The sequence below is a fragment of the Lemur catta genome, chromosome 3, assembly GCF_020740605.2.
Source record: "Lemur catta isolate mLemCat1 chromosome 3, mLemCat1.pri, whole genome shotgun sequence".
Lineage (NCBI taxonomy): Eukaryota > Metazoa > Chordata > Mammalia > Primates > Lemuridae > Lemur > Lemur catta.
Window position 1 is genome coordinate 9,365,284 of NC_059130.1, and position 26,199 is coordinate 9,391,482.

Genomic DNA, 26,199 nt, shown 5'->3' on the forward strand with positions numbered 1-26,199 from the left:
GGAGACAGACCAGGAAAGCCTCAGTGGTCGCTAAGACCAGCTTGACTGACAATGAATTCTTTGTCTCTCCTCTGCCCAGGTGCAAGTGTAATCTCCATGCCACTGTGTGTGTGTATGACAACAGCAAATTGACATGTGAATGTGAGCACAACACTACGGGTCCAGACTGTGGGAAATGCAAGAAGAATTATCAGGGCCGACCTTGGAGTCCAGGCTCGTATCTCCCCATCCCCAAAGGCACTGCAAATACCTGTGAGTAGCTTTGCTGGATAACGCCGTATTCTGTGTGCACAACGAGCTCCTACTTCCTCTCAGTTTCACTTGCCATGTGATTTTACTCCTCTTACCGGTTGTTTCATTCCTTTTCAAAATGCAACTGATGTTTTAGTCCCTGTTTTACCACTCATAAGCATGTTTTAGCACTCTGATCATCTGTTAAATTCAGTCTCCTAACATACACATTAAGTGTGTTGGGAAATGATTCTTGAAATCACAGAAGCAATTTTTTCTAAGTAGATGAGACAAGGGGTGATTTTTTTTCCTCTCCCAAGTTAATTTGCTATTAAAATAAGGCCTTGAAAACTCTCAACTCTAACTTAATTTTAGCCATAAAGAACTTTCATAAATTCTTTGAATGTTTACAATCATATTTTCCATCCTGGATAACCCAAGAGATGTTTTATCCAGAAGATGTTTCCCTTTCCAGTTTTAGCTAGGCCCTAACTTTGCCCAGTAAAATAATTGGTTTTTTCCAAATTCCAGCACTTGCACCATACCTGCCATGAATCCTGAGTAGAGATCAGTCTTAGGTAAAGAGCATGACTGTAGGCCTGTGGGTACCACATTAAGAAAAGAGATTTTTGTGAGCATGTGAAAGAGCACAGGCATTATCTGTGTTTACAGGAACCATGTGAGATGCCCCATTACCACTCATGTGTGTGCCCCACCGAAATCCCTGATTATCCCTCGGAAAACAGGCTCTGACATGCTCAAGGAAAAAAGTGATTAGTTCTTGAATAATTTGCCCAATTCCATGGATGGGCCAATTGGCCACCTGCAAAAGCCCAAGGTTTGCCATCTTTAAAAAGTAGAGAAAGGAAGAGATTAGAATATACCCATTCAATGAGAACCAAGAGAAGCAGCAGGGCAGTGAGCACAGGAGAATGAGAACTTAAAAAACCACTGGCTCCGTGCAAGGCTAACAATGCTATCAGCCACTTCAAAGGAGCAGCTGTGAGAAACCAAACCTAAAAACTAATATCACAGGAACCAGGACCTTATCAAGTTAAATATAAGAGTAATGGACCAGGTAACAAGCCACGAAGTGTAGGGGCATGAAATTATGATAAAATTTCTACGAAGCAGGAAAAAAATCCTTCAAAAGGTTAAAAAAAATCCTTCTTTGTAAGAGTATTCAGTTTCTTTCTGTGTCAAAGAAAAAATTGACTTCTTGCTCCTAAAATTAATACATTAAAACTCTGTTGAGCAGAAATGTTGGTTTTTCAAGGCAATTTTATTAATGGAGACTCTGACCTTTTCTCAATTGTTGAGAGCCCAAGACTCATGAATTCAGAAGGGACCTTGCAGGGTTATTTGTTGCAATACCCTGTGGCTGGCTACCTAAGAACCCCCATGAGCACAGTTGTCAAATTTAGTTTAAAGTTTTCCCAGAGTGAAAATGGCCCAGATTTCCTTATCAGTGTCTGCTGCTGCTTTAGTGGGACAGGCTGGAAGAGAACAAAGTTCACAAACACTTGCTGGCGTTCTGGCTCATCCTCGGGCAGGCCACCTTGCCCACGGCCCCGCAGAGGCAGCTGGGGTAGGCTGCCGTGGAAGGCATCAGCTTCTGTTCTAACACTACCCTGTTGTTCACCCCGTAACAGTGCTTCAAAGCCTTTGTTCATTTCAGGACATGTTCATGGGGAAGACTTTCTTGTTTCAGCCAAGATTTCTCACTGAAATGGATTTCTTGTTATATTCTCCACGGAAATGACTCACATATCCCTAAGTTTTTGCATGTTGAGCATCACCAAGTCACTACCTGGTCAAAGGAGTGAAACCTGTTTCAATTTTCCTTGCAGGTCCAATTGTCCATCCATCCCTTAGTTTTTACTGGCTTTCTCTAGGCTTTTTTGGACCTTTTCTCATCTCTATTAAGATAAGAAGGTGACAGATGGACCCAGTGGCCCAAGGGGGTTCAATCCAGTGTTTCAATGTGGCAGATATTATAAGAAAGATTTTAGAAGTTATCTGCAGGGGTCCATCCTTGTAATGGGCAGAACCCCTTCAACTAAATCTCTGACACATCAGACTGTGCTTTAAAACATCTAAGGAGGGAAGTCAGCAATGTAGTAGTTTGGGGCACAGGTTGCAGGATCAAATCCCAGTTCCTCCATCACTAGCCGTGTGACCTTGAGGAAGTAAGCTAACCTTTCCAGCACTGCTTCCTTCCCATCTGTAATGTGCGAATAATAACAGTTCCTACCTCACAGGGATTTTGAGAGGATTGACTGTGCTAATTCATGTGGTGTGTTTGGCATAACACCTGTCACAAAATAAGTGTTCAAAAATAATTTTGTTTTTTAGGATTTTTTATAAGACAGTCTTATCCATTGTCGGACTGTTTTATTTAGGATAAAAGTAACTTCCTAACATCAGTATTGAGGGTCTCCTAATTTCTAGCCATATTTTTCTTTTTAAGTAGTCAGAGAACTATATTGACCCCAGTTTCATTTCTTCTCCAGGTTAACCATCGTCAACTTTATTTTTCACGAGACAGTGTTTTCATGTCTCTTACCTGGTTGCTTCCCCGGGAAGTCCTCAAGCCGAGCACAGGACTTTAAGCTATTTTATAATTTTTATTTCATATTGGCTTTTTCTTACACACAAGAGAGGATGCACGTGCACACAGACACTCACAGAACTGTAGTTAGTACATTAAGAGTCAGTTATCTAAGTCAGGGATATTTAAGATACATCATATCCTAATACAAAAATATAAAACCTAAGAAGTAAAACAGGAGGAGCTGCAACCTTTGGTCCTTCAACATTGACCCTTCAGTGGTCTAGAAATGCCACTCGTATTATTAGATAATCTCTCAATTTAGCAGAATCTCAAGCTGCCAGGATACTTTTTGAATAGGATGGTCAGTTTCTGTCCATCCCCACAAGTTTTAGCAAGAGAACAAGGAGGCCTTCATTATGTCAGGGAATTATATGATCCCCCTCTGAAGACAACTCATCGTGTAGGGATAACCTAGATGGGACCTTGCTGGGAGTCGTTAGGCTTTGGAGGTCGTGCATTCCAGAGTGACTCAAGGCCGCTTTTGTATGAAGCATGTACAGCCAAGAAAGAAGAGTACAGAAGGCCAACACTCTACACTATGACCACCCCAGTCTGTGAGACACACCACCTTTCCCTGTGCTTTTTGCTACAATACACTTGGTAGAGGAAGAAGAGATAACTTTTGTGATAATGTTTTTATTCACATGCTTTTATTCAAGACCCGGTGTGTTTTCTTGGTCTTTTAAAGCCAACGCACATGTATCAATATCTTTTTCTTGGTTTTTTACAAAGCTTATGTTTTATAGAAAAGACATCTTTCTTCTCCCTGTTCATTGAATGCCCTTTGAATTTCCTTTCTGTCTTCCACGTAATAGCACCTCTGTCCAACTTTATGCTTAATCATGGTTCTTTTGATTCCCCACTGTCCAGCTCATTAATAAAAGTATTAAGTAAGACTCTTTAAACTCTGATCCTTGTGGAATAACACATAATATTTTTCTACATATAGATACTAAAAACTTAGTAACCACTCTGTAGGAACCATAGCTCCAGCAAAGATAATATAGTATCTACATGTCTGCTTCTCAAACTCTGTTCTACTGCCCTTGAAAGAATTCCATGTCCAAATAAGTTTGGAAAATGCTGTACACTATACTGATTCTTAGATACACACATTGTATTATTGAAAACCTTTGAGAAATCCTACAGTAATCTATTTTACCCAATGTTTCCCAAACTTATTTGTTTCATGAAACACTTAATAACTTAATAACTAAACACTTAATAATAATAATAACCACTTAATAGCTTTTTCCAAAACTTGTCCTCTTTTGAGGACATGCTCATCTAAACAATTTCCTTCAGGCTAGTGGTAGAAAAATCATGGAGACAGACAGAAAACTCAGCCGGTTCAGCTGCATTCAATCTTTTACTTTTCTCTCACCTACATGGTCTAATATTCTTCAAAGAAAGAAAATTAAATTCGTCTGACCTTGACATTATTTGTGTCTTCAGAAATCCAACTTGAATTGTTACACAACATCTAGGGCTCCTGTGAGTGATGGAAAGTAATTTGATGATTGTTCTATTATTTTCTCTGGTATTAAATTTGCATTGACCAATTTATGTTTTTCCCAGGTGCACACATGTGTGTGTCATTATCTAGACAATTTCCTAAGTGCTTTACATATATTAGTTCATTCTAAACTGACAACAGTCTTATAAGGTAGATCCTACTGTTTTTATTTTACATACGTGGGATCTTATGATTACAGAAGAAAAGCGTCTTGTTTAAGGTTTACACAGCTAGGAAGAGTGAGAGGGAGGATTTGAATTCAGGTGTATCGTGACTCAAGGAATGCATGTTGCACTATATTGCTTCTCAGGTTAAATTTGAGTGACTTTCTCTGTTCTCCATTGGGATTAGACTCCATTTTGACACCTGTTTGAACAAGTCAGTCTTCTCTATACTTGCCCTCTCCTAGATCTCTGCTTGTTATTTCTCTGCCTTCAAAGATTCCTCTTCTTTATTTACTAATAAATCTTCGTGTTCTCCACCCCTGCCTGTTCCCCAAGTTTTTCCTTGACATTCCAATTTATTCATGTGGTTTTGTGTCTTAGTTTTGTTGATTTATTAGTAATCAACCAATTCTGGCTTCAATCTTTCTAACGAATCTAGACAATTTTTTTCAGCTGTCTGCAAAGATCTCAAGGTTAACATACCAACATACCAGATACTAAATTCACTCCTTTTTCCCAAAGCACCTTTGTCTTCACTCTCTATTGAAATTCTGCTCATTTTTCAAGACTGCTCCTCAATGCCAACTCCTCAATGAAGCCTACCTAGACTCTCTTATGCAAAATCAATTACTCTTCTCTCTGTCTAGAATCTTGATAATGTATGTAGACTTACAACTAGTTGAATATCTTTAACAAAGTTATGACAATAATGATAGCTACCATTTAAGTTTACCATTGGTTTTTACACTTCATGTAGTGCTTTATTGGCTTAAATCCTCACAACATCCCAATGGGGTGTGTGCTGTTACTATCCCCATTTTACAGATAAGGAAATGCAGGCCAAGAAAGGTTAGGTAAGTTGTCCCAAGGTCTCACAAGGAATACATAACAGAGCAAGATTAAAGTCAGGTCTGTCTGACTACAGCAACTAAAACATTAGCAATCTAAGTGTGGGGCCATGTTTTATTCCTGGTCTTCATATATGTTTGTAGAATTAGTTATTTTGATGAATACATAAATTAACCTAACACCCCTGTAAAGCGTATGTGGAAATATTGGCCTCCCACAGATCCTCTTTTGTCTCCTGGAATATGTGGTCTTCACAGGTCATCAGCTCTAACACAAGAGCCTTCAGTCTCCTACAGCGAGAGACCATCTGAGATCTTGGAGGAAATCCAACAGGAAAAAGACTCACTGATGCAAATGGCCCATCCAACCATCTAGAGATGGCACATTGGCTGGCTGGTTTTCACAGGCCTCCCTACGTGGCATTTGCTGCCTGGGTGGCTTGACCACTGTCAAGCTCTGACCCTAATTCTGTCAGCCCAGTAAGAGACGTTCTTGCCCATATATGTATGACCAAGCTTGTAGGCCCAGTATATAACCAGAATACCAAGTTACTTATGTATAACCGCCAGTTTTCAGCCCCTCATCTGAAGCACATGGGAGCAGATATAATTTGGAATTCAACATTTTTAGGATTTTAGAAAGGTAATACAGTGCACATGTATTATATTACAACAATACCCACAGCAGAATATTAGGCAGCACCATTTAATCAAACATTTTAATATTTCTGCAGCAAATATATTATTATTCTCACCAACTGGGATAGGGGAGGGCTATAAATAATAAACTCACATCAGTTCCATTCCAGTTTTTCCACATAAGTAGCTCAGAGCACATTAGGTTATACCGCAGGTATATCTTGAAAAAAACTTTCAGTTTTCACAATTTTTTTTTTTTACTTGAGAACTGGAGATAAGAGATCTGGTCCTGCAATAAATTAAGGGACAGTATAGAGTGGTGGTTATGGGCCCAAACTCTGGAACCTGGACCTTTTGGGTCAAATTTCCTTCCCAACTGACTGAGACAATTTGGGAAAGTTACTCAGCCTCTATGTGTTTGAGTTTCCCCCATCTGTAAAATCAGCCTGATTATTGACTTCATAGGGTTGTCATAAAATTAAATGAATTAAAACACATAGGCATTTAGACAGTGCCAGGCACACGGTAAGCCACAATGAACTTAGTTGCTGTGGTCATTACATTTTCACTGAGATCCAGCACAGGATCAGCAAATCTCCCCTTGGCAGCTATATGGGGAGATATATTGTGGCCAAATGCCTGTTTATTCATCCACAATATGAAGTAACAGCTACGGTGTCCAGATTATTCAAGTCCTTATGACCAGCGTATTCTCTTCCCTGTAATTAAGTCTACGTGCAGAGCCAGATGATAATCAGAAGGTTGCTTGGTGAGCATGGGATCAGGAAGCTTAAATGACTTGAATGCTAATAACATCAGGCTGAAACACCCTGCCATGTCCACCCCGCAGGGTTAGCCTCCCTCGTGCCAACAGGACACTGAACGTCTGGAAGTTTACAGGTTACCACTCTCTCTCCTGAGACAATGGTAGGACAGTACTGCCGCTATACGTTTCTGGATGCACCGTTCGCGAGGCTTCCACATTTGATTAGCTGGTTCTTCCACTCCTCAGTTATGTTAACACAGTAAGTCAGGTTGATGTCACCTCTGTCAAGTCTGTCACATACACTCAAGCCCCAAGCCCTGCTACTGCTCTAAAATGACTTTAGCTATCTCTGCTTGGGTCATTTATATGATGATTTCACAGCATACTCTGGTGAAGGCAATCTTATTTCCCTCACTTTCAAGTCCCTCAGAGACAACTCACAGCACCTCCCATCAACTGCAGTTTGAACCAGGGGCTGAGGCTGGAAGGACATTGGAAGTAATTCCTCTGGAATCCAAATGAGTCTGCAGAATGTTTTCTTGCTCGTTACCTACCTCTTCGGCTAAAAGAAGTTCTTTTGGAGTTAGAGCTCCCAATGGCTTCAGTCTGGCTATGAGATCTAGTTGCCTACTTGATGGGTTTTGTCAAATCATCTATCACAACAGTGGTAATTCTGAAGCACGCCAAAGCCTTATCCCTTCTGCTTCCTTCCTGCTGAAAAGTTGCTGAATCTTCCATTGGTTCTCAAAAGGCGTTATGGCTTTTAGCATCGCGTTAATCTGCTTCTGAAGATCAGGGTATTTATTTCTGAGATCTCCATCATATTGACTTCCTTAGGGTTAACTATGTACCCTTTAGCTATTTACGTGGTGTGGGAGGGTAGTAAAATTTTTTAAAAAGAAAAAGAAAATATCACATCATTACCTTATATGATTCTACTAGGTTCTCTTCTTTCTAATTACAGCAGAATACCCTTAGAACAAACATTAAAATAAATGTGGGGACAGGAGAGGCGGGTTGAGGCGAGAATAACTACAAGTACCTACAAGGCTAACACCTTCTCATTTTATTGGCACATGGGGGCATAATGGCCTTCTGGTTTACTCAACATGTATGCATGTCTCTGGCCGAAGCAGCGTTTCTATTCTAGAAGCAGCATTGCTATTATAAACATATACTGTGCATTGCAGAAACTTCTATTAAAGCTCATGCACACCTGTGCTTCATTTCCTCAGTGCAAGCTTAGCAATGTCCCAGACAGGACTAGGAATCACAGGCTCCAATGTTGACTGTAAAGGGCAAGTCACGTGCATCTCTTTATGCCTCCTCTGTAAAATGAAATGGTTGAATAAGATGATTTCTTAAATTTCTTTTAGCTCTCAATTTTTTATCACTCTTCCTGAATTAGCTTATCTAGTATCTTCCTTCCTTCCCTTCCTTCTTCTTTATCTACCTGTCATCTGTTTATCTTTCCCAAGTATTTTGAGGTTGTTCCAGAGGTGGATTTAAGCTAATTAAGTTTAAACATCAGGGTCCCTTACTGGACTCCTTGTAAATAAAAAAAAACAAAAATTCGATTTGTTTTCTAATTTTATATTTTAATGTTATATTCTTTCTCTTAAAGAGAGCTCTCAGATTTGTATATATTTTACATCCCACCAAATCTGTATTTGCCCCTGGGTGGGATAGGAAAAAAGACAAATACAAATAAGAGTATCAAAATAGGAATTTAAAAGGAAGATCTGAGAAAAGGAATGGAAAGAAAATAGGCCAAACATTAAATGCTAAACAGTTTCCCCAGCTGAGCATCAAGCTGAGCTCTGAGGCTCAGAGTTTCATGGAAAGCAAAGCACTGAGGGAAATTTGCACGTTGTATAACTCTTACTATCAGAATGGAGGATGTGTTCAAAGACAATATTTAATGTTAGTATTAACAATTAATATTCATAAATCCTGAACTCTGAGAAATGTCTCAGTGGAATGTTTTATAGGAGACAAAATCATACTTTAACCACAAGTGGCATTTTCACAATGATAGAAACCATTATGGAAACAAGTAATACATTTCTGTTAAAATATACATTGAGCAATTCTGCCATTATCAGGCATTGTCCTACGCAGACAAGAGATATAGAAAGGACCAAGACATGGAGCTTGTCCCCTCTGACTTGTCAGGCAGACACACAAACAATTAAAAACTAAGTTGGTAAATTGATCGTGGAGGCCTATACAGAGGAGAGAGGAGCTAACTCCCACAGGGATATGGAGAATGAAGGGAAGAAATAACTTCTGAGCTCAGTTTTAAAGGTAAAAATATTCTTTACATAATAGTTGTCACCTCACAGGGAATGTTTAAAAAACTGCCAACATTGCCTAGAAATTTTCTGAGCACAATCTGACTCTCATTCCCGTGGCTTATGGGCACAGTGGCTGTTGTGAAATAGAATTGCATTCATTGATTCATTCCTTACAGACCCCAAAGTCACCCCACCTCTCGTGAAATGAGTTCTTGCGATTCATTTCTAGGTCTTCCTGTCTTATTTCCTTGAGTATTTGAAGGATTTCTCATAGCTTATCTGTAGCCTTTTTAATGAATGTGATGGGTTTACTAAATTCTTTAGTTATCTGTAGAGAACCAAAAACAAGGTATTTGGATGTTAAAAGGAGAAACATTAAGAAAAAAATAACATTTGAAAATATACTAATGGACATCCTTTGGTGTTCAGATATTTTCAAAGTCAAAAATATTTATTCAAATGAGCAGTTTAAAAATCTTTTCTAAGCAATTCCCATTTTACAGCAGTGGAATAGAAAGTGATTCATCTGGCAGCACCTCAAAAAATTGTAAGCCACAAGATGAGGAAAAGCCTGAATTTTAAGCATCCAAGGTTAGGTAATAGAAAACGTCTTCATGAGGAAAATAGAATCTCATAATAGCCTTGTTTGGTGAGGTTTGTATACTTGGAATGAACATTGTTCCCCTGCACTGGTATCCCCAAAGGAATGGAAAAATTTCTGCATCTTTCTAAAGTATTCAACTGCTGCATCAAACAGTCTTGCAGGTTTGCTCTCCGTTGTGTCTGGCCAAACACCCGGAGAACTTCACCTTGCATTATGCATGGCCCTCTAACTCCCTGTAAGTTTGAAAACACATGAAAAGTCTCTTCCTGCCATCCTAACTTCCATTCTCTTTGATGGATTACAGCAGGCAAGCGGTTCCTTGCAATGGAGCAGGATTTTCAATCATGGGGAAATTTGGAGCTTCTGCAATTGATACTAAAATTATGATGCTGCCATCGTATCTCACTCAACAGGGGATTTGCAAAGGAAAAAAATAAAGATGCAGTACCAAGTCACTGTCATGCTGTGGCAAAGACAGTCTGCTGGAGTGTTGGGTCAGGAATTCAGCAGTCCTTTGCAGAAATTGCATTCAGCTTGAAATTCAATTCATAGGATAGAGTTAAAACACGGAAATAGAAATTTAGATTTCTAGTCTGGGTTGATCAGTGATCACTAGTTAAGCTGAAGCACTATAAACTCTGAGCATTTAAAAATCAAGAGATTTTTAATATATCTAACACCTGAAAATAAAATTTCATTCTATGCGAGGTTTTAAAAAAATGATAGTAAACCTTATTTCTTCATTCTCCTCTCCCCACTAAGAAATAGGAAAATAGCTCTTGGTTTTAAAGAATACAAAGCAAGAAATCTCTGAGCAAGGTCCAATGACTAGTTAAAATAAGCAGCAGGCAGTTGTTCAAAGGTAAATACTAAAATAGAAGCTTAATGATTCTTACAGTTACCACCTGTTACTACACCTCAATGATGTGGAGAACAAGTCTGAACAACTCATTAACAGCTATCACTTATTGGCTACACACCATGTGTCAGACATTTTTATGGATTATCTCATTCAATCCCCATGACAGCCCTATGCGGTAGATATTATTAGCCCCTTTTTAGATGAGGAAGCAGGCACAAAGCCGCTAGGGGACTTGCCTGAAATCTCCCAACTAGTCAGTAGCAAAGCAAGACTCTCACTCAGGTCTATTTGATTACCATCTCCGACTCTCACCCACACGGCTACCTGAATTTAGGGGCAAGGGTGTAAATCTCTGGCTTTTAATTAGCAGTATCTATTACAGTGATGCTTTTTGAACCAGCTACGACAATAATACTAATCATAGCAGAGACGAATATAGCACATACTACCTGTCAAGCAATACTCTGGGTGCTTTAAATCTATCAGTTTATAAAATCCTCGCAACAACCCTAAGAGGTAGGAAACTGAGCCACTGAGGGTGTAAGTAACTTGCTCCAAGGTCACAGGAGTCGAAGTCAAGCTTCAGACTCAGACAGCCACGCTCCTGGCTACAACACTGTATTGCTCAGCCTGGAGTTTTAATCTGGATACAGACTAAATTCATGCCCACATTCACGCCAAAGTCCAGCCACATTCTGAAATGGCTCCACTACCTTAGCACCACTTGTGAATTAAAGGGAAAGCTGAAAAATCGATGAAGTCCATGATCAATATGAACAACCTAATGTATTCTTGAATTATTCTGCTCAATTAAGTTTCTATTACAGAGTTTAATCCACATATCTGACAAGTAAAAGGGGAATAAAAATGATGGTTATGTGAGATTAATCAAATAAGGTGTCAAATGATTTTCAACAGCTAACACAAGCATCTCAACACGTTTAAAAAGATCTATTGCACATGTGGATATATTTGCAGAGGTCCACAAAGTGTGTGTTTGGTACTCTGTGCACAGAACATAAGCCTAGCTCAGTATCTGTTTTGAACCACATGCAAATGTTCGTTAACCTTGTATGCAAGCATGAAATGTTTGATGTCACAAGGTTTCCTTGAATCAGCCGTTGAAATCAATACACATATATATATTTTTTTTCTATGCCAATTTCCTAATGTTCTGAATGTTATCAAATGTGAAGTTACTAATATCTTTATATTATGTTAAAGATGTCATGTACTAATAAATAACTAACAGCTTGTCTTTGTTGTTTTCTTTCTCTCCAGGTATCCCCAGTATTTCCAGTATTGGTAGTAAGTAAAAAATCACCGAACCAAGTCTAGCCTAGCTTTGCTTTGTTGTTCAGCTCCTCAGATCTATTTTCCCAGTGTCCATTTCTGATGTAATAGGGGACTTGCTTTGCGGATTCCATTTTTTGTGTTGGTTTTCTGCCCAGCTGTGCTGAGAGCGCAGATAAAGTAGTTATTTATGCATAAGTCTTCTGTGGCCATGGCAGTGCCACTACTTTCCTGACTGCTTTTGACCAATGAAGGCCACCTGTACAGAGGTGCAATTACTTAGAGAACCATAACTTCTTTTAGCAAAAATATAAATGTCCTACTTACTCCTACTTAGTAACCAACAAACAAATTGAACTCTGCCTCTAGGACTGGATGTGGATTTCCAACAGAATTTAGAAAAGCAGAGAATGAATGCCTGGGGCACAGTCATCAGAATTCAAGGCAAAGGCCCTGAAACCAGGGAAAAGGAATTTCGTTAATGTATTAAACTCTGGACTTTGTGAAGGCCTGAAAGAGGCAGGTTTGCGAGCACTAGGCTTTCTGGAGGAATGAGGGAAAACGATAATCAGTACATCCATTGCTCCCTCCTCAATTACAATGATCCATGTCTCCGGGACTACTTAGGTTTAAGTTTGATAGAGAAGAGGTATAAAAAATACATGCAGAATTTAGGATTCAGAGTGCTAGAAAATCCTGCTAGAAATCTAAGCAATTAAAGAGAAATCCCTCTTCAAGCCTCTCTGGAATACTTCTCCAGGCTCACTGCAAAGAACATTCTCCCTGCTATCATGGGAGAGCCAGTCTGAAGCTCCCTGTTTACATATAGAACAATGATACCTTAACACCTAACCTGAAATGCTTGTCAGACAATGTCTAATAACTTTCCAGGGCAGAAGTTTACATATTTTTATATATTGTACGCTTTATCTCTGATGGCTAAAACCTTGGCGCAAAAGCTGAATAACTGATTGGAAATAAAGTACAGAGGAAGCCAAGCTTATGCACTGTAAATGAAGAGAAGAATTTTCACTGTGGTGTCCCCCGCACAGGCCCGTATTATAGGTGCTGTGCCAGGCAGGGTGATCGCAGTATAAACAGCCGTTGAAGAATTGCGACACCCAACATCCATCTAAAAAGCCGTACTCTGATAATGTGGATAAAACAACTTCCCACTTCTTATAAATGCACAGTCAGGTCTTCCAATTTATAAATCAAACCAGTTTACTTAAGCTTGTGAGTAGGCCTGGACACTGATTTGTTAAGAACTGGATGTGGTAAATGCCATGAAAATTGGCCACTTTGTAAATAGAAACAGTGTTCACATCCATTTAGATACCAGCCCAATGCCACACGTCCCCTTTGTGATCTTGTTGAAACAGCATCAGTGCTACGAACTTGCAAATGACCTTCAGCTCCAATGGTCTAATTTCTCTGCATTAGTATCCCCCTTCGCACTTGCCTAGCTGTATACATACCCCACAATGTGCTCCTTTCAGGCCTTGGCAATTGCATTTGCACATGCATTTTAGAACAACAGGGTACCAAACAGAAGCAAGTGGAGACAAATTACGGAGGCTGCTGTAGTGGTCTGGCCTGTCGAAAGCTTCAGAAATGGATGGATGGAAAAGTAGTTCTTTGGCGTTGGGGTGTCTTTCTGTTTGGAGTGTCAGTTGTGTGTTGCATGGACCCTCTGACTGTCCTGCTCACTCGACATCCCATTCGGCCGCCTCCACCACATCCCCCATCTCTGAGCATCAGCAGATGTTGACCTTTTACACACCAAATCGGGAAATTCCAGTTTGGTTTTGCTTTGTTTTATTTTGAAATCAGTGGTGACCTGAAAGGATGCTTTGTTGTGCCTTTGGAAAATGCGTTAGCCTTTATCGTCAGGAACCTAGGAAAATTTAACTCCTAACACCTAACAAAAACCCTCTGACTAAAAATGATAGTTTGTAAACTACCTTTAGTATGCCTCTGGCTGTTCTGCTTGGAGTTTAAAGGTTGTTTTCTCAGATTTCCAGCAAGCAGGATGTAAGAGCTTCCAGGGGTCACCCAACATCACATGTGACTAGTTTGCCTGTTGCCTGGCTTTTAAGGTAAAGAGATTTACAATAAAACCATCAAACATGATTGTTATCTCCTAGGCTGCTTAAATGGCATTCCTAAGTTCCTTCTTTGTGGGCTTGGTTGCTGTGTGCACCGGTGGATTCCTTTCCTCTCCAAAGGGCGAGAATTCACAAGTAGATGACTCACTGCCTGTTCTAGAGGGCATAGGAATGGGGTTTTCAAGGTGCAAGCCAGAGAAGAGGAGGCTGCTTGGATTTTTAACTAAGTATGGGTGTTTGCCAGGGCTTTTCCCTTTACCCCAAAGAAGGAAACAATGAATGTAATTCCACGACAATATAGGAAGATACCGTTATAACACATGTAACACCCATGAGATTCTGATCATCAATGCGTATCTCAAGGAAAATAAATGATGTATACTATCAATGTAAGTTATTGATGTATGTAACCATAAGTTTACATACACATGCTATATACACAGTGACTAAAGGCTTTGGAGCCCTAATAGATTTCAGTAGAGTTCTCAAAATGTCAGCGCCTGTATTAAGGTTTAAATGCATGGACAGAGCGGTCATCCTTTCCGATCATCTGCTAAAAATGTTTTTGAAACAAATTTTCTATTAAGGTCATTTGTACCTGCTGTTGTCTATCTATTAAGAAATAGGTTTTCCAATCATCCCAAGGGTACTTGATTTAAAACTCAGTCATTTTGATGTGCTTTGGCCATGGCTGAAAAAATATTGATGATATTGTCAGCAATTAATGAATCCCAAAATAAATAAATCTGTAGCCATTTGAGCCTTATGATCTATGACTTGACTTTATAAGATGTGGTAGTAATTCATTCAGATTTCATTTTTTATAAAATGTACTACGCACTTACAAGTAAACAGTCACAATTTTATACAGTATACATTTGTTGATGCTGATAATCCAAATTAACAGTTGGCTTGGTGTGGGTATTTTTGTTAAAGTGATAAACTGATCATTACCTTCTAACATATACGATCTGATCTTTGGTCCTGAAAAGCAAATCATTTCACAAATTATACTATTTAAGTATATCATAAAGAGCAAAATTAGACCATCAAGAATTGGGCTAATGTGCAAATAGATTTGTGTGGGTGATTATCACTCTTACTAAAAGCCGATGACAGATGGGTTAGAAGTTAAAGGTAGACCAACCACAGAATGAACGATCACATCAAGATAGATCATTTTAAATGACTTGGAGTTTTTAAATAAACAGAAATATTTCTTAGCATACCAACAAAAATAAAGAGAGATGTAAACATTTTGTGAACCTGACTATAGGTTATTTTCTTAAATTACTTTCAAATGACTGGCATGATGGTATTAATATATAAAACAGAATATTGACGAAGCTGTTTGGCTATCCCTTTCCCTGATCCCCAACTTACTCAATTTAAAACCACATTTCAGGCCAGGCGCGGTGGCTCATGCCTGTAATACTAGCACTCTGGGAGGCCAAGGCGGGCAGATCATTTGAGCTCAGGAGTTCGAGACCAGCCTGAGCAAGAGACCAGCCTGAGCAAGAGCAAGACCCCATCTCTATTAAAAAAAAATAGAAAGAAATGATCTGGACAACTAAAAATATATAGAAAAAAATGAGCCTGGCATGGTGGCGCATGCCTGTAGTCCCAGCTACTCGGGAGGCTGAGGCAGGAGGATTGCTTGAGCCCAGGAGTTTGAGGTTGCTGTGAGCTAGGCTGATGGCATGGCACTCTAGCCTGGGCAACAGAGTGAGACTCTGTCTCAAAAAACAAAAAACAAAAAACACATTTCACTCAAGGGAAATATCCCATTTTCTTGTTTTCTCTTATAATAAGCATTTCCTTCATCACAGAGGTAAAAATTCATCTCTAATTTGATTTAATTGGCAGGACTGTTAAACAAGGGAAATGCTACCTGCAGGGATCCATCAGCCTGTTGAGAAATCCCAGAGATGTTTTCATACTTTAAAACATTTGATGCCAGTTGGAGACCGTGTAAAAGTTGTTTTCCATACAGCATCCAAATATTTTTATGCAGTACCAATTTATTGTAGAAACCTGGATCGTGAGGAAAATAACAAGGTTAATCATTTTCCCACCCAAGGGTTATTAATAATCATGTTCATGCTATCTAGAGAGCTGCAATGTTTGTTTGGGTTTTTTTCCCCTTTGCTTTAATACTTCTAAATCCCCCAAATAAAAGTTTCATTTAAATTGCCCTTTAACTAATTAGGTTTTATATAATGAGGAAAAAAATTATCAGGCTAGTGTAGCGACATGGCAAATTGCATGGTGTGCTACATTAATTTTGAGCTGTTTGCTGATGTTCTAGAAGGAAAGCTAAGGTCCCAGGTGAAATGCCTTTGGGACTGTTATGTCATGTACCCAGTATCCTTATCACAGAACCATTTCATATTTGTGTAACTAGCATTTCACATTCATGAAGCCATGTGATTATCCTAAAGTTGAATGAACATTAGGACATAGCTGCCTCTTTAAACCTGAAGAACAAATCAAATATTCCAATGGAGGAGGGGGAAAGAATCTCCCACTCAAAAAAAAAAAAAAACATCTGAGACGTTTACTAATCTTTATTGACAACAATTGCCCACCTTGAACAAATTCACTTTTTCAGGTATTAACCTTTCCCCAGGTGAATTTAGAATGCCAAGCCACTTTTTAAGTGTGAGCTGATATCTCTGCCTTTGCTAGTTATCTCTGTTGGGTCAGGAAATTCCTAGCTTAAATAAAGATTTGCCAAGTTCTCCAAAAGGTCAAATGATGAAATTTAAAACATGTTAACTGTGAACCCCCACATTGTAGCAGTTACCTCAAAGGTGTGGGTATCAATTGAAGTCTTCCTGGGCTGTCATTGGAGAGCTGTCCAACTAGCCACTCCACTTCCTGGAAAAGTCAGGCAGAGCTCTTTGCTTGGAATTGTAGGAAGATGTTCCCATGTGTCCACATTTCCATTTTACAAGTGGTGAATCTGAGGGTCACAATGGCTATGTAACTTGCCCCGTGTAATACAGCCAGGAATGCCTATCTGATGCCAAAGGCTATGCTCATATTATACCAACAGATTAGAAAAGCAAAATTCTAGATTTATTGACTCCTACCCAAGACTCTTTCCAATCCACAGCACTGCACCTTAGAAGACCTTTTGAGCCCTGAATTAATCTGTTTCTTTGCAGGCCACTGTAGAGTCCTAGGGAAAAAAAGAAGTTCATTTTTTTTAATACCCCACTGTGTTGTCAGCTGGAGAATTTACAAACATGATGTCTGAGGACAGGGATGGGGGACTATGATCCTTCCACCATCAAAATATGCCCTTCCTCCGCTGCCAAACATCCCCAATATATTAAGGAAGAGGGGAAACGTGTAGATGTCAGACATGTTATGGAACATGAAACAGTTCATGAAATTAGCTATGCAAATTGTGAAACATGCTTATACATATTCTGTGACAGTAAACCAGTTTTTCTTTATCGAGATTATTGTTTATAGCCAAATAAAATTCTATGCATCATCTGAAGAAGAGCCCTACCACTATCACATTAAACTCTATCTTCCCCACCAGTTTCATTTTGCTATGTTTCTGAGAGCAGGAAACTAGCTGTGAAGATGGTAAGATTCCCTCTGAGGAGCTGGGGTTTTCTCCTGGAGAGCTTTAGAGTTTCCTGTAGATTCCTTTCTCGGCTTCAGTAATGCTATTTCCATATTTCCTGTGGAACAATAGCAGTGACTATATAAACCCAAAGGGATCTTGTGATTTTTTATCTCCACCTGATATTCTCTTCATATGCCCAGGAAGAAGGATGTTCAATGAAGGCTTATAACATCCTCTCGGCAATGGCTTTTCATAGCATGGTAGCCCCCTGTTTCTCACAAGGTGCCATATTTTAGCATCAAAAATCCCGTAAACATTAGTGTTGGTAGGACGTTTAAATAGCAACTCATCCAACCTCATCGTTTTACAGGTAAGGCAACTAAGGCTTAAATAAATTGTCTAAAGCATCTGGACAGTGGGTGAGCCAAGGTTACAGCTCAATGTCCAATTTCCAAACAAGGGCGCTTTTCATTCTTCTATGACAGTAGAATTCACCTTCTCATTTATTTAAATTACTAAAGCTTGAGATAGTACATGGCAGACTATACTAGAAAGAAAGTCAGTAAACTTGCCTTTTGGTAGGAAAGCATGGTCACATTGTACTCTGTCCTCAGAGGATTTTCACAAAGTGACTTGAAAGCTGCCTACAATTCATGCTCAGTGAATGCCATTTGTTGTGGAAGACAACTTAACATTCTAAAGCAGTGCTACCTCCATAGCTTTCCTGAGGTAAACGTAATGTCTTTAGCATTCTGCTTCAAGCTTGCTTTTCAGCTCGATTCACTATGGCGTCAGCACTAGACGGTCAGAGTTAGCAATCCTAACATAGCTCTCTCCAGCTTACAGTGCAGAGAGCTTTCCTTGGGGCACAGAAGAGGAAAATACTTTTTTCCAGAGCTTCATTTTTATAAATGGCATCTCAGTTTTTCTCATTCATGAAAATTGATTTCAATTGCTACAACTAAATTGTTATATAATAGGTTTTTCTGAGGAGTTCTTAAAAGTTTTGGAAAAATTACATATTTGATTCACATTCTATAGTGATGTGCTTCTAAACCGAAAAAAAACTTGGAAATTAGCATTTCCTTATCTTAAAGGTTAAAAAGAAAATATTTCCTACAATAGTACAAAATAATTTCTATTGCTTTCTGAACAATAATAATTGATATAGGCCCTAGAACTGGATTATTTGCTAAAGTAAGCTATATCCTAAGTGAGCTTTTTTACTTATCAGAATCAGTTGCTTTGGGAACAACTAAGATTGCAAAAAAAAAAAAATAGAGGGAGCACATTATTTTCCCTACTTCAAATCAGTACAACTGTTTATACCATAGTAATCTGATTTTTATTACAATAGCAACCACACATAGAATGAGCTAACATTTATTAAATGCTCACTATGGTGCCAAGCAAATATTAACTCATTCAATCTTGACAACAACCAGTAGCAGGTAGTGTCATTCTCTCGATTTTACAGAAGAAAAGGCTTAGACATAGAGAAGTTAAGGGACTTGTCCAAGTGGTAGAATTGGGGTTCCAACCCAGCCTGAGCTCCATTTACATGAACCATATCTTAAGCCCCACCTAAATAGATATTTTCTAGGCTTCCCATATATGTAATTTGAAAATTCAGAATAGCATCTGATGGGCATTTCAGATATTTTGTTTATTTTTAAGTTGTGGGTTATATGATTGTAGTCTCCACACCATACATAGACATGTCTTTGGAATCTAGTCGAGGAGATCCTCAAGACGAATTCAGTCCATTTTCCCACATATATGGGACCAGGATCCTTAAGAAGAAGGAATTTTCACAAAAGGATATTCCTAAATGATTGGCCATCTACAAGCATATAGTAATCCCTCTGCTCACCTTGATGATAATTTCTCAACTCCGATTTGGGTTTCACTGTGACCATCAAAACATCCACAGACAGAGCATGGAGCAATAATTTCCCCATCATTCAGGGAACTCTTAATCCCTGGATTCTCCAAAGGGCATATGCCTCATCTCAACAGGCTTCATATTTCCCTGAACTTTAGTGTGATGCTGCCGGGCCGTGAGAAAACCCCTGGAGTGAGAGAACTTGTCAGCTGAGAGAAACCTTAGCGATTTCTTATCCAGAGTCTTTATCTTACAGAAAAGGAAACTGGAGTCCAGAGAAATTACCAGCCAGACAGCTCCTCAATGGCAGAACTGGGACCAGACTTATCCTCCGACTCCCAGTGTCCTTTGCCTTGTAGTAAACTACCACTCTGAGACCTTCACATGGACCCAGAGGTTTTCCCTAGTTGATTTATGAAAACAATGAAATTAACAAATTCCACAACAGTTCACCCAAAGAGGTAATACAAATACTTTTGACATAACTATTTTTCCTGTTTGCAATTTATAACTACGTGAAACAAGTAGCCTATTGGCTAAGAATTCTCAGAAGCTTCATGTTGTGCAAAGACTTTCATTGAAATTAAATATGATAAGATAGCATTTGTCTCAGTTATACTATTAATATAGTCTCCAATGTGCCTAACTTACTTCTGAGAATTAGACATATTTTAATAATATTTGTTGCATATTTACTACATGTCAGGATCTCAGAGTAAAGAAGTAATCAGAGAGTAATTGGCTGATTTTAAGTTGTTTTCTTACTTGGCCTTGCAATTATAAAAAAAATTAAGGTGAAATATTAAGTTAAAAATCTTGTGATGGCCAATTATTAAAATGTATACGTGCAGACAGTAACACCCTATAGGAGTTTAGGGGATGCAAATTTTCATAGCCATTTTTTTCAAGACAGCATTTTTCCTCCCAAGGAAAACACACAGCACATACAATTTTGAGCTGCCAGACATATGTATAGATTAGATCAGGATTTCCACATGATGGCTGGTGGTGGTTCTGAGTTTTAATCGTACAGGAAAGTTAGGCATCCTACATAATGAAAACTATTTGGAAAAAAATGTCTAATTATATTCCCAGGCAAAAATAAGGACTTCCCCTGCCCAAGAAGCTATGCTAGGTGTACAATATGAACAAAATTATGTTATAGGTAGGGAACAGATTGTAACTGAGGTATCTATTTTGATAATTCCATACAGGTCAAGTAGTCCTAGCAATTCAAAAGTAGAATGACCCACATTAATTTTGTAATACATATAAGAAGATCCCTAAACTGAAATCTCAGCATCCTGGGGAGAAACCATAAAACCCTAAGAAAAAAAGCTATACTAAATTATAGGAATAAATAATTATTTAATATATTGGAATATGGAATAAAGTTTAATTTATGCAGCTAATTTTCAGAACTCATTTCTAAATTGATTTAATGTAAAATTATTTTCTTTGCTTAAATTTCTTGGCAAAGGTTAATGATAAAATAATAAATCATATTATTGCTTTCATGTCATCAAGGAAAACGAATCACTAAATACTTAATGTTAAACTTACAAATATTACCCCCACTTACAATCTGTATTTGCCTCTACAACAGAAAAAGATGGAGAGAACTATATTTCACCAAACTGATTGTCTTAATTTGATGCTAATAATATAAATAAATATATTTGAATATAAAACTATACCAATGATTTGAAATCTTTTTTAAACAAACAATTTCTAGGAATATAGATAATAGTAATTCCCTCAAATGCAAATTTATAGTTTTTCAAAGCTGATTATCACAGATCAAGTAGGCTTGTTCTATTAATTCAGTATCTACCCATCATCAAAATGCTTATGTTAAAAGCAACATTCAGGCCGGGTGTGGTGGCTCACGCCTGTAATCCTAGCACTCAGGGAGGCCAAGGAGGGAGAATCACTTGAGGTCAGGAGTTCGAGACCAGCCTCGGCAAGAGTGAGAGCCCACCCCCCCCCCCCCCGCCGACTAAAAAAAAAAATGGGAAGAAATTAAATTAGCCGGGCAACTAAAACAGAAAAAATTAGCCAGGCATAGTAGTGCATACCTGTAGTCCCTGCTACTCAAGAGGCTGAGGCAGGAGGATCGCTTGAGCCCAGGAGTTTGAGGTTGCTGTGCGCTAGGCTGATGCCGCAGCACTCTAGCCCCGGCAACAGAGTGAGACTCTGTCTCAAAAAATAAAAAAATTTTTAAAAATTTTTAAAAAGCAACATTCAGTCAAGAACTTGCATATTTTCCCTACATGTTACCAAATATTTATTTATTTAGTAACACCTGGATACAGATGTGGAAAATTATTGCATTCCTTTTTCATTCATAAATTTTGATATAGTCATATCAATATTAAGATTTCCTTTGCCTTTGCATATTAGTATATATGTATGACAGTAGAGCAAAACAGCAACAGCTCTGTTAGATCTGTTAGATCAGTTTTTCTAACAAATATTTAAAAACAGAAGTTACTATGAAAGTCTCATGTCTTGCAAGAATGTTATTTGCTATAATCCAATTATGGAGGAAACAATCTTATAATACCTGCTTACATTAGCCAATCCACTTGATATCAATTTCTCAATTATTGGATATTTACTGAAGCCCTCTGCAAGGCTTTGCCCTTCTTCAAAGAGATCCAATCTAATTAGGGAGATGAGAGATAGACCTATAAAATTTTAACTAGTGATATTAAAACTTATGCCTGTCCACATATCGGTGAGAAATCAGAATTACAAACAGTAACATGCTATAGAAGTTTAGAAACAAGAGCTGTCCTTGTGGACTTGAGTGGTCTCAAAGGACAACATAAGAGATGTGTTTTTGAGCTGAACTCAGTGGATGGTAGGATTTGAATCATGAAATAGCTGCTTTAGTAGTCATGGCCTATGCTCCTTTACAAAAATAATTTTAAATCATCAAATCCTAAGCCTGGCTATTCTCCTGGCTTATCTATCTATCTATCTATCTATCTATCTATCTATCTATATATACACACATATATATATGTATTTTAATATTTGTGGATCCAAGAGAGAAATATTATCAATTCTTAAATTAATCAGTGTTTTTAATTATTTCTGGATTGGAACCAATAACTCTAGAAACATATTTTGAGCATCATGAAAACATAGACACACCCATCTGTATAAACCTTAGATATGATTGGAAGCACATTCAACTATTCTCTTCAAACCAGAACCACCAGTAATGTCCCTCTTTCCTTTTCTGAGAAATTGCACATATAAAAACAGAAAATAGATCCACTTCTTTTCAGAGATAATGGCTCACACTTAAAACATACCCCAAAGAATCTCTCATGAAAGACTAATGCAGCCAGTTCATATCTGTAAATATAATTGAAGAGAATGGAATCCTCAAGTGAGAAATTATTTCTTTAGTGTTATCTTCTAGTTTCAGGCACCAGCTTTACATAACAGTTTGGATAGCTGACGTCCCTATTTCATTTTTTTGTGTGTAAGAAGATTCTTCCTTATTTCAAAACTAAATTGTGTAGCTTTGTTAGGGAAGTGGCTATATATTTAATGTGCATTCAATGTTTTGGGAATCATCAATTGCTTGCTCTTGTTTGGTGTGGGAGTTATGTTTTGTTTCAGTGCATCACAGCCAAGTTAAAGAGCAGATGTATGGTTTTTGTCTTTGTCCATGTATTTTCTGTTTAGACCAAATGACATTATAGCTGAAAATAACATACCCTGATTTTTCCTGATGCATGCAGATCCTCCAAAGTTTAATAGGATATGGCCGAATATTTCTTCCCTTGAGGTTTCTAACCCAAAACAAGGTAGGAGCATGTAAAATTCCTACTGATATAAAATCCCACATGTTTGGGGGAAAATCCTATATGCCATTTTTAACACTAACTAAGAGCATTACCATGAATACCATGTCTTTGAACGAATCATAATTCAAATCTTTTTTTCTAATGTGAAGAGTGTCCAGAAAGATTAGAGTGAAGGATGGAGGGAAAAATTAGATAGTGTAGAAGTTTATGAGCCCTTTACCAAGTTTACATTGAAGGTCAGTCAGTCTCAAGAGAAGCCTAAAGTTCTGTTGCCATCACAGAGTGGAGTATAAATAAGTCTTAAACACTTGTGAGTGGCACGGGGAGTCCTTTCAATGTCTCCTTCTCATTTTTCTTAAGTAAACCAACTGGCACCTCCATTGTATGGAAGGTCTGGGAAAAGACAGAGAGGCAGTACTGTGACACCCAGCAGATCTTTTTTCTCTTACTGTTGCTCCATATTAACTTGCAAAAAATTGGAGCATTCTCTCTCCCCACCCCCTGCTCTCTCTTCTCCTTCTGTTTCCTCCTCCTCTTCCTCCTCCTTCTTCCTTTCTGTCTCTTTCTTTCTCTTCCACATCACAGTAAATTTCTTTGCTAAGACTTTCCCCGTTTATCTCCTTTATCAACTAATGTTCATGTCTACCAGCATTAAGAGAAATCTGCTTTCTGTCTGTCCTGAGAGCAGTAATTATTTTCTGACTTCTAATGTCAGAAGAAAGAAAGAAAAGAAAATGACACTAACAGACAATATCGTGATTTGCACAGGAAGAAATAGAACTTTTAAAAACTGGGCAGTAAACTTCATAAGCTGAAGTGTAATGTTAAATTCACATTAACAGCTAGCATGTGTGTGTGTGTATATATATATATACACACACACACGCACACATATATATAGTCATATATAAATAGGAATTTATCTTAATATAAAATTGTATTCTTTTGCCTTCTTCCTTCTCCAAAAAAAAAAAAAAAGGCACATCTTTGGCTTCCACCTTCCTTAGTTATATACAGGATGTTCCTTTTAAACTCTAATGAATACAGATGGAGGAGGAAATGAGCAAAAGGAGGAACCAGGAAATAGCTGCTAAGCAAAACAAAATATATTAGCAATTTGTTGAGGAGTCAAATTGGAAGGGCTGCATTTTCAGTCCTTGATCAGAGTGATGAAATCGAGACTGTCCTAGATACATATATTACTAGCAAATAGAATTATCTTAATCATCTGGTCCCAATGAATTTTTTCAAGTTTCTGCATACATATGTGGAAGAAGAAATACAGATCAACCTCACCCCTATTAGTATAATTCTATGAGGATTCAGGGGAGGTTTAGTGGCTTTATTCCTTGGCAAGTTCAATGATAGCATTTTCAGTGAAATGTCACTCACTATTTCCCATTGAATTTCATAGCTCAACAAATTATACAAAACAGGATCTAAGACTTAACACTTCTCCACAGTGAGTTTTGAGCTGAACAAGATTATTCATTGTTCAAAACCTGAAATAGACCTTTTTAATTATTTTGCTATGTTTTCTGTGAATGCACAAGATAAAAAGCTTTCAGAAATATCTTTAGGTAATACCATTGCAGTTTTTAAGAATGTGTATAATGAGTTCAAATGAATCTATTTGAGAAACAGCACAGCTGAATAAAGTGCTTGAACTTGAAATTTTAGCGAAAGGTACACTTTGTAGCTGAGGCCAGTTCTGTGTAGCCATAATTTATCTTGTCAACATCTGCAAAGAATATCAGGCTCTATTCCATTTTGGCTGTTTTCACAAGCAACTCTGCATGTGTGATTGGAAAAGAAATGGCAGGCAAACTTAGAGAGAAAACACTGCCATTAACAAACTGATATCATCACAAAGGTAATAAATGCTGAGAAGACTACAACTTTTAAAGGTGTACATGTCCAAGGTGACTCTGAGACCAAGGCCCAAATGCTGCTGAATGGTTAATCATTGTGACTGACTATGTTCTATGATGTCTAATCAGCTCAACAAAAATAGTCTAACTGGTTTTATGTAGTTTGTGGTGACACAGATAGAATGACACGGTGAATTAAGGCAATGATATTGCTAATGAACTAAACACAACTACTATTTTAAAAGAGGGATAATCCTAAGTCTCTATACATATATATGTATGTATATACTCACATATATGTGTCAAATTTGCAAATGTTTAAAAAAGATAAGATAGAGCAATTAAAAAAAAAAAGAGGGACAATCAAGGATCCTAATATCCATGTAGTTTTGGGAACAATCCTTGCATAAATGGATTCTTGATTTCAATGGTAATTCATTTGCCTCTGAAAATACAAATTCTAAACTTTATTACTAACAATGTTGAACCATTTTCAGCCCGATACAAGCCTTCCTTTGTAATTGAAACAAACTCCCAGAAACAACAGATACAAATAGTCTCTTCATTTAGGGCTACTTTTCAAGTGGGTTGGTGATAAGTTATTACAGTTTGAACGTTTCACTATTGTTTCTAATTTGCTGTTCATTCTTTTAAACCTATCCAGTTGCTCCCAAATTAGCTTTGTCAACAGTTTCTTCTGTTCAAGTTGCAAACCACAAGAGAGGTAGGAATTCTTGGATTCATACAGTGATTTCATGGTGTTATGTGTTGTGAAACATTGCACTGTATGAATCTGGAATATCTGTGAAGTGTACCCATCAGCTTATTGGTGAGGCATGTTATGATATCAATCAGTGCATCAAATAGTACTAAGAATGTCATCTGTAAGAAAAAAAATGCTTCACTCAGAAATTTACTACAATTAAACAATGCTGCAACATTTGTTTTCTGAAAGATTAATGTGTGAGTAAGAATTATAACAGTGGAAGTTCTTGTTTAGACCATGAATGTCAGAGCACGGACATAGATACTCATTTGCACTGAAAATAAGGAAACCCACTTAGAGTGAGTTTCAAGGATGCTTTTCA

At 37.9% G+C, this 26,199-nt stretch overlaps 1 protein-coding gene across 12 annotated transcripts in view; it reads left to right on the forward strand.

The window, feature by feature from the left end:
• NTNG1 (netrin G1) overlaps nucleotides 1-26,199 on the forward strand; it is a 320,109-nt gene that overhangs the window by 237,883 nt on the left and 56,027 nt on the right. For 7 of the 12 annotated variants that reach the window (XM_045546660.1, XM_045546669.1, XM_045546659.1 and 4 more), the window contains exons 4-5: nucleotides 80-252; nucleotides 11,823-11,849. In XM_045546660.1, coding sequence (XP_045402616.1) covers nucleotides 80-252; nucleotides 11,823-11,849 — 200 coding nt within the window. Of the gene's footprint in view, nucleotides 1-79; nucleotides 253-11,822; nucleotides 11,850-23,174; nucleotides 23,241-25,775; nucleotides 25,836-26,199 lie in introns of all 12 variants that reach the window. The other 5 variants (XM_045546658.1, XM_045546664.1, XM_045546665.1 and 2 more) reach the window with 2 other exon arrangements.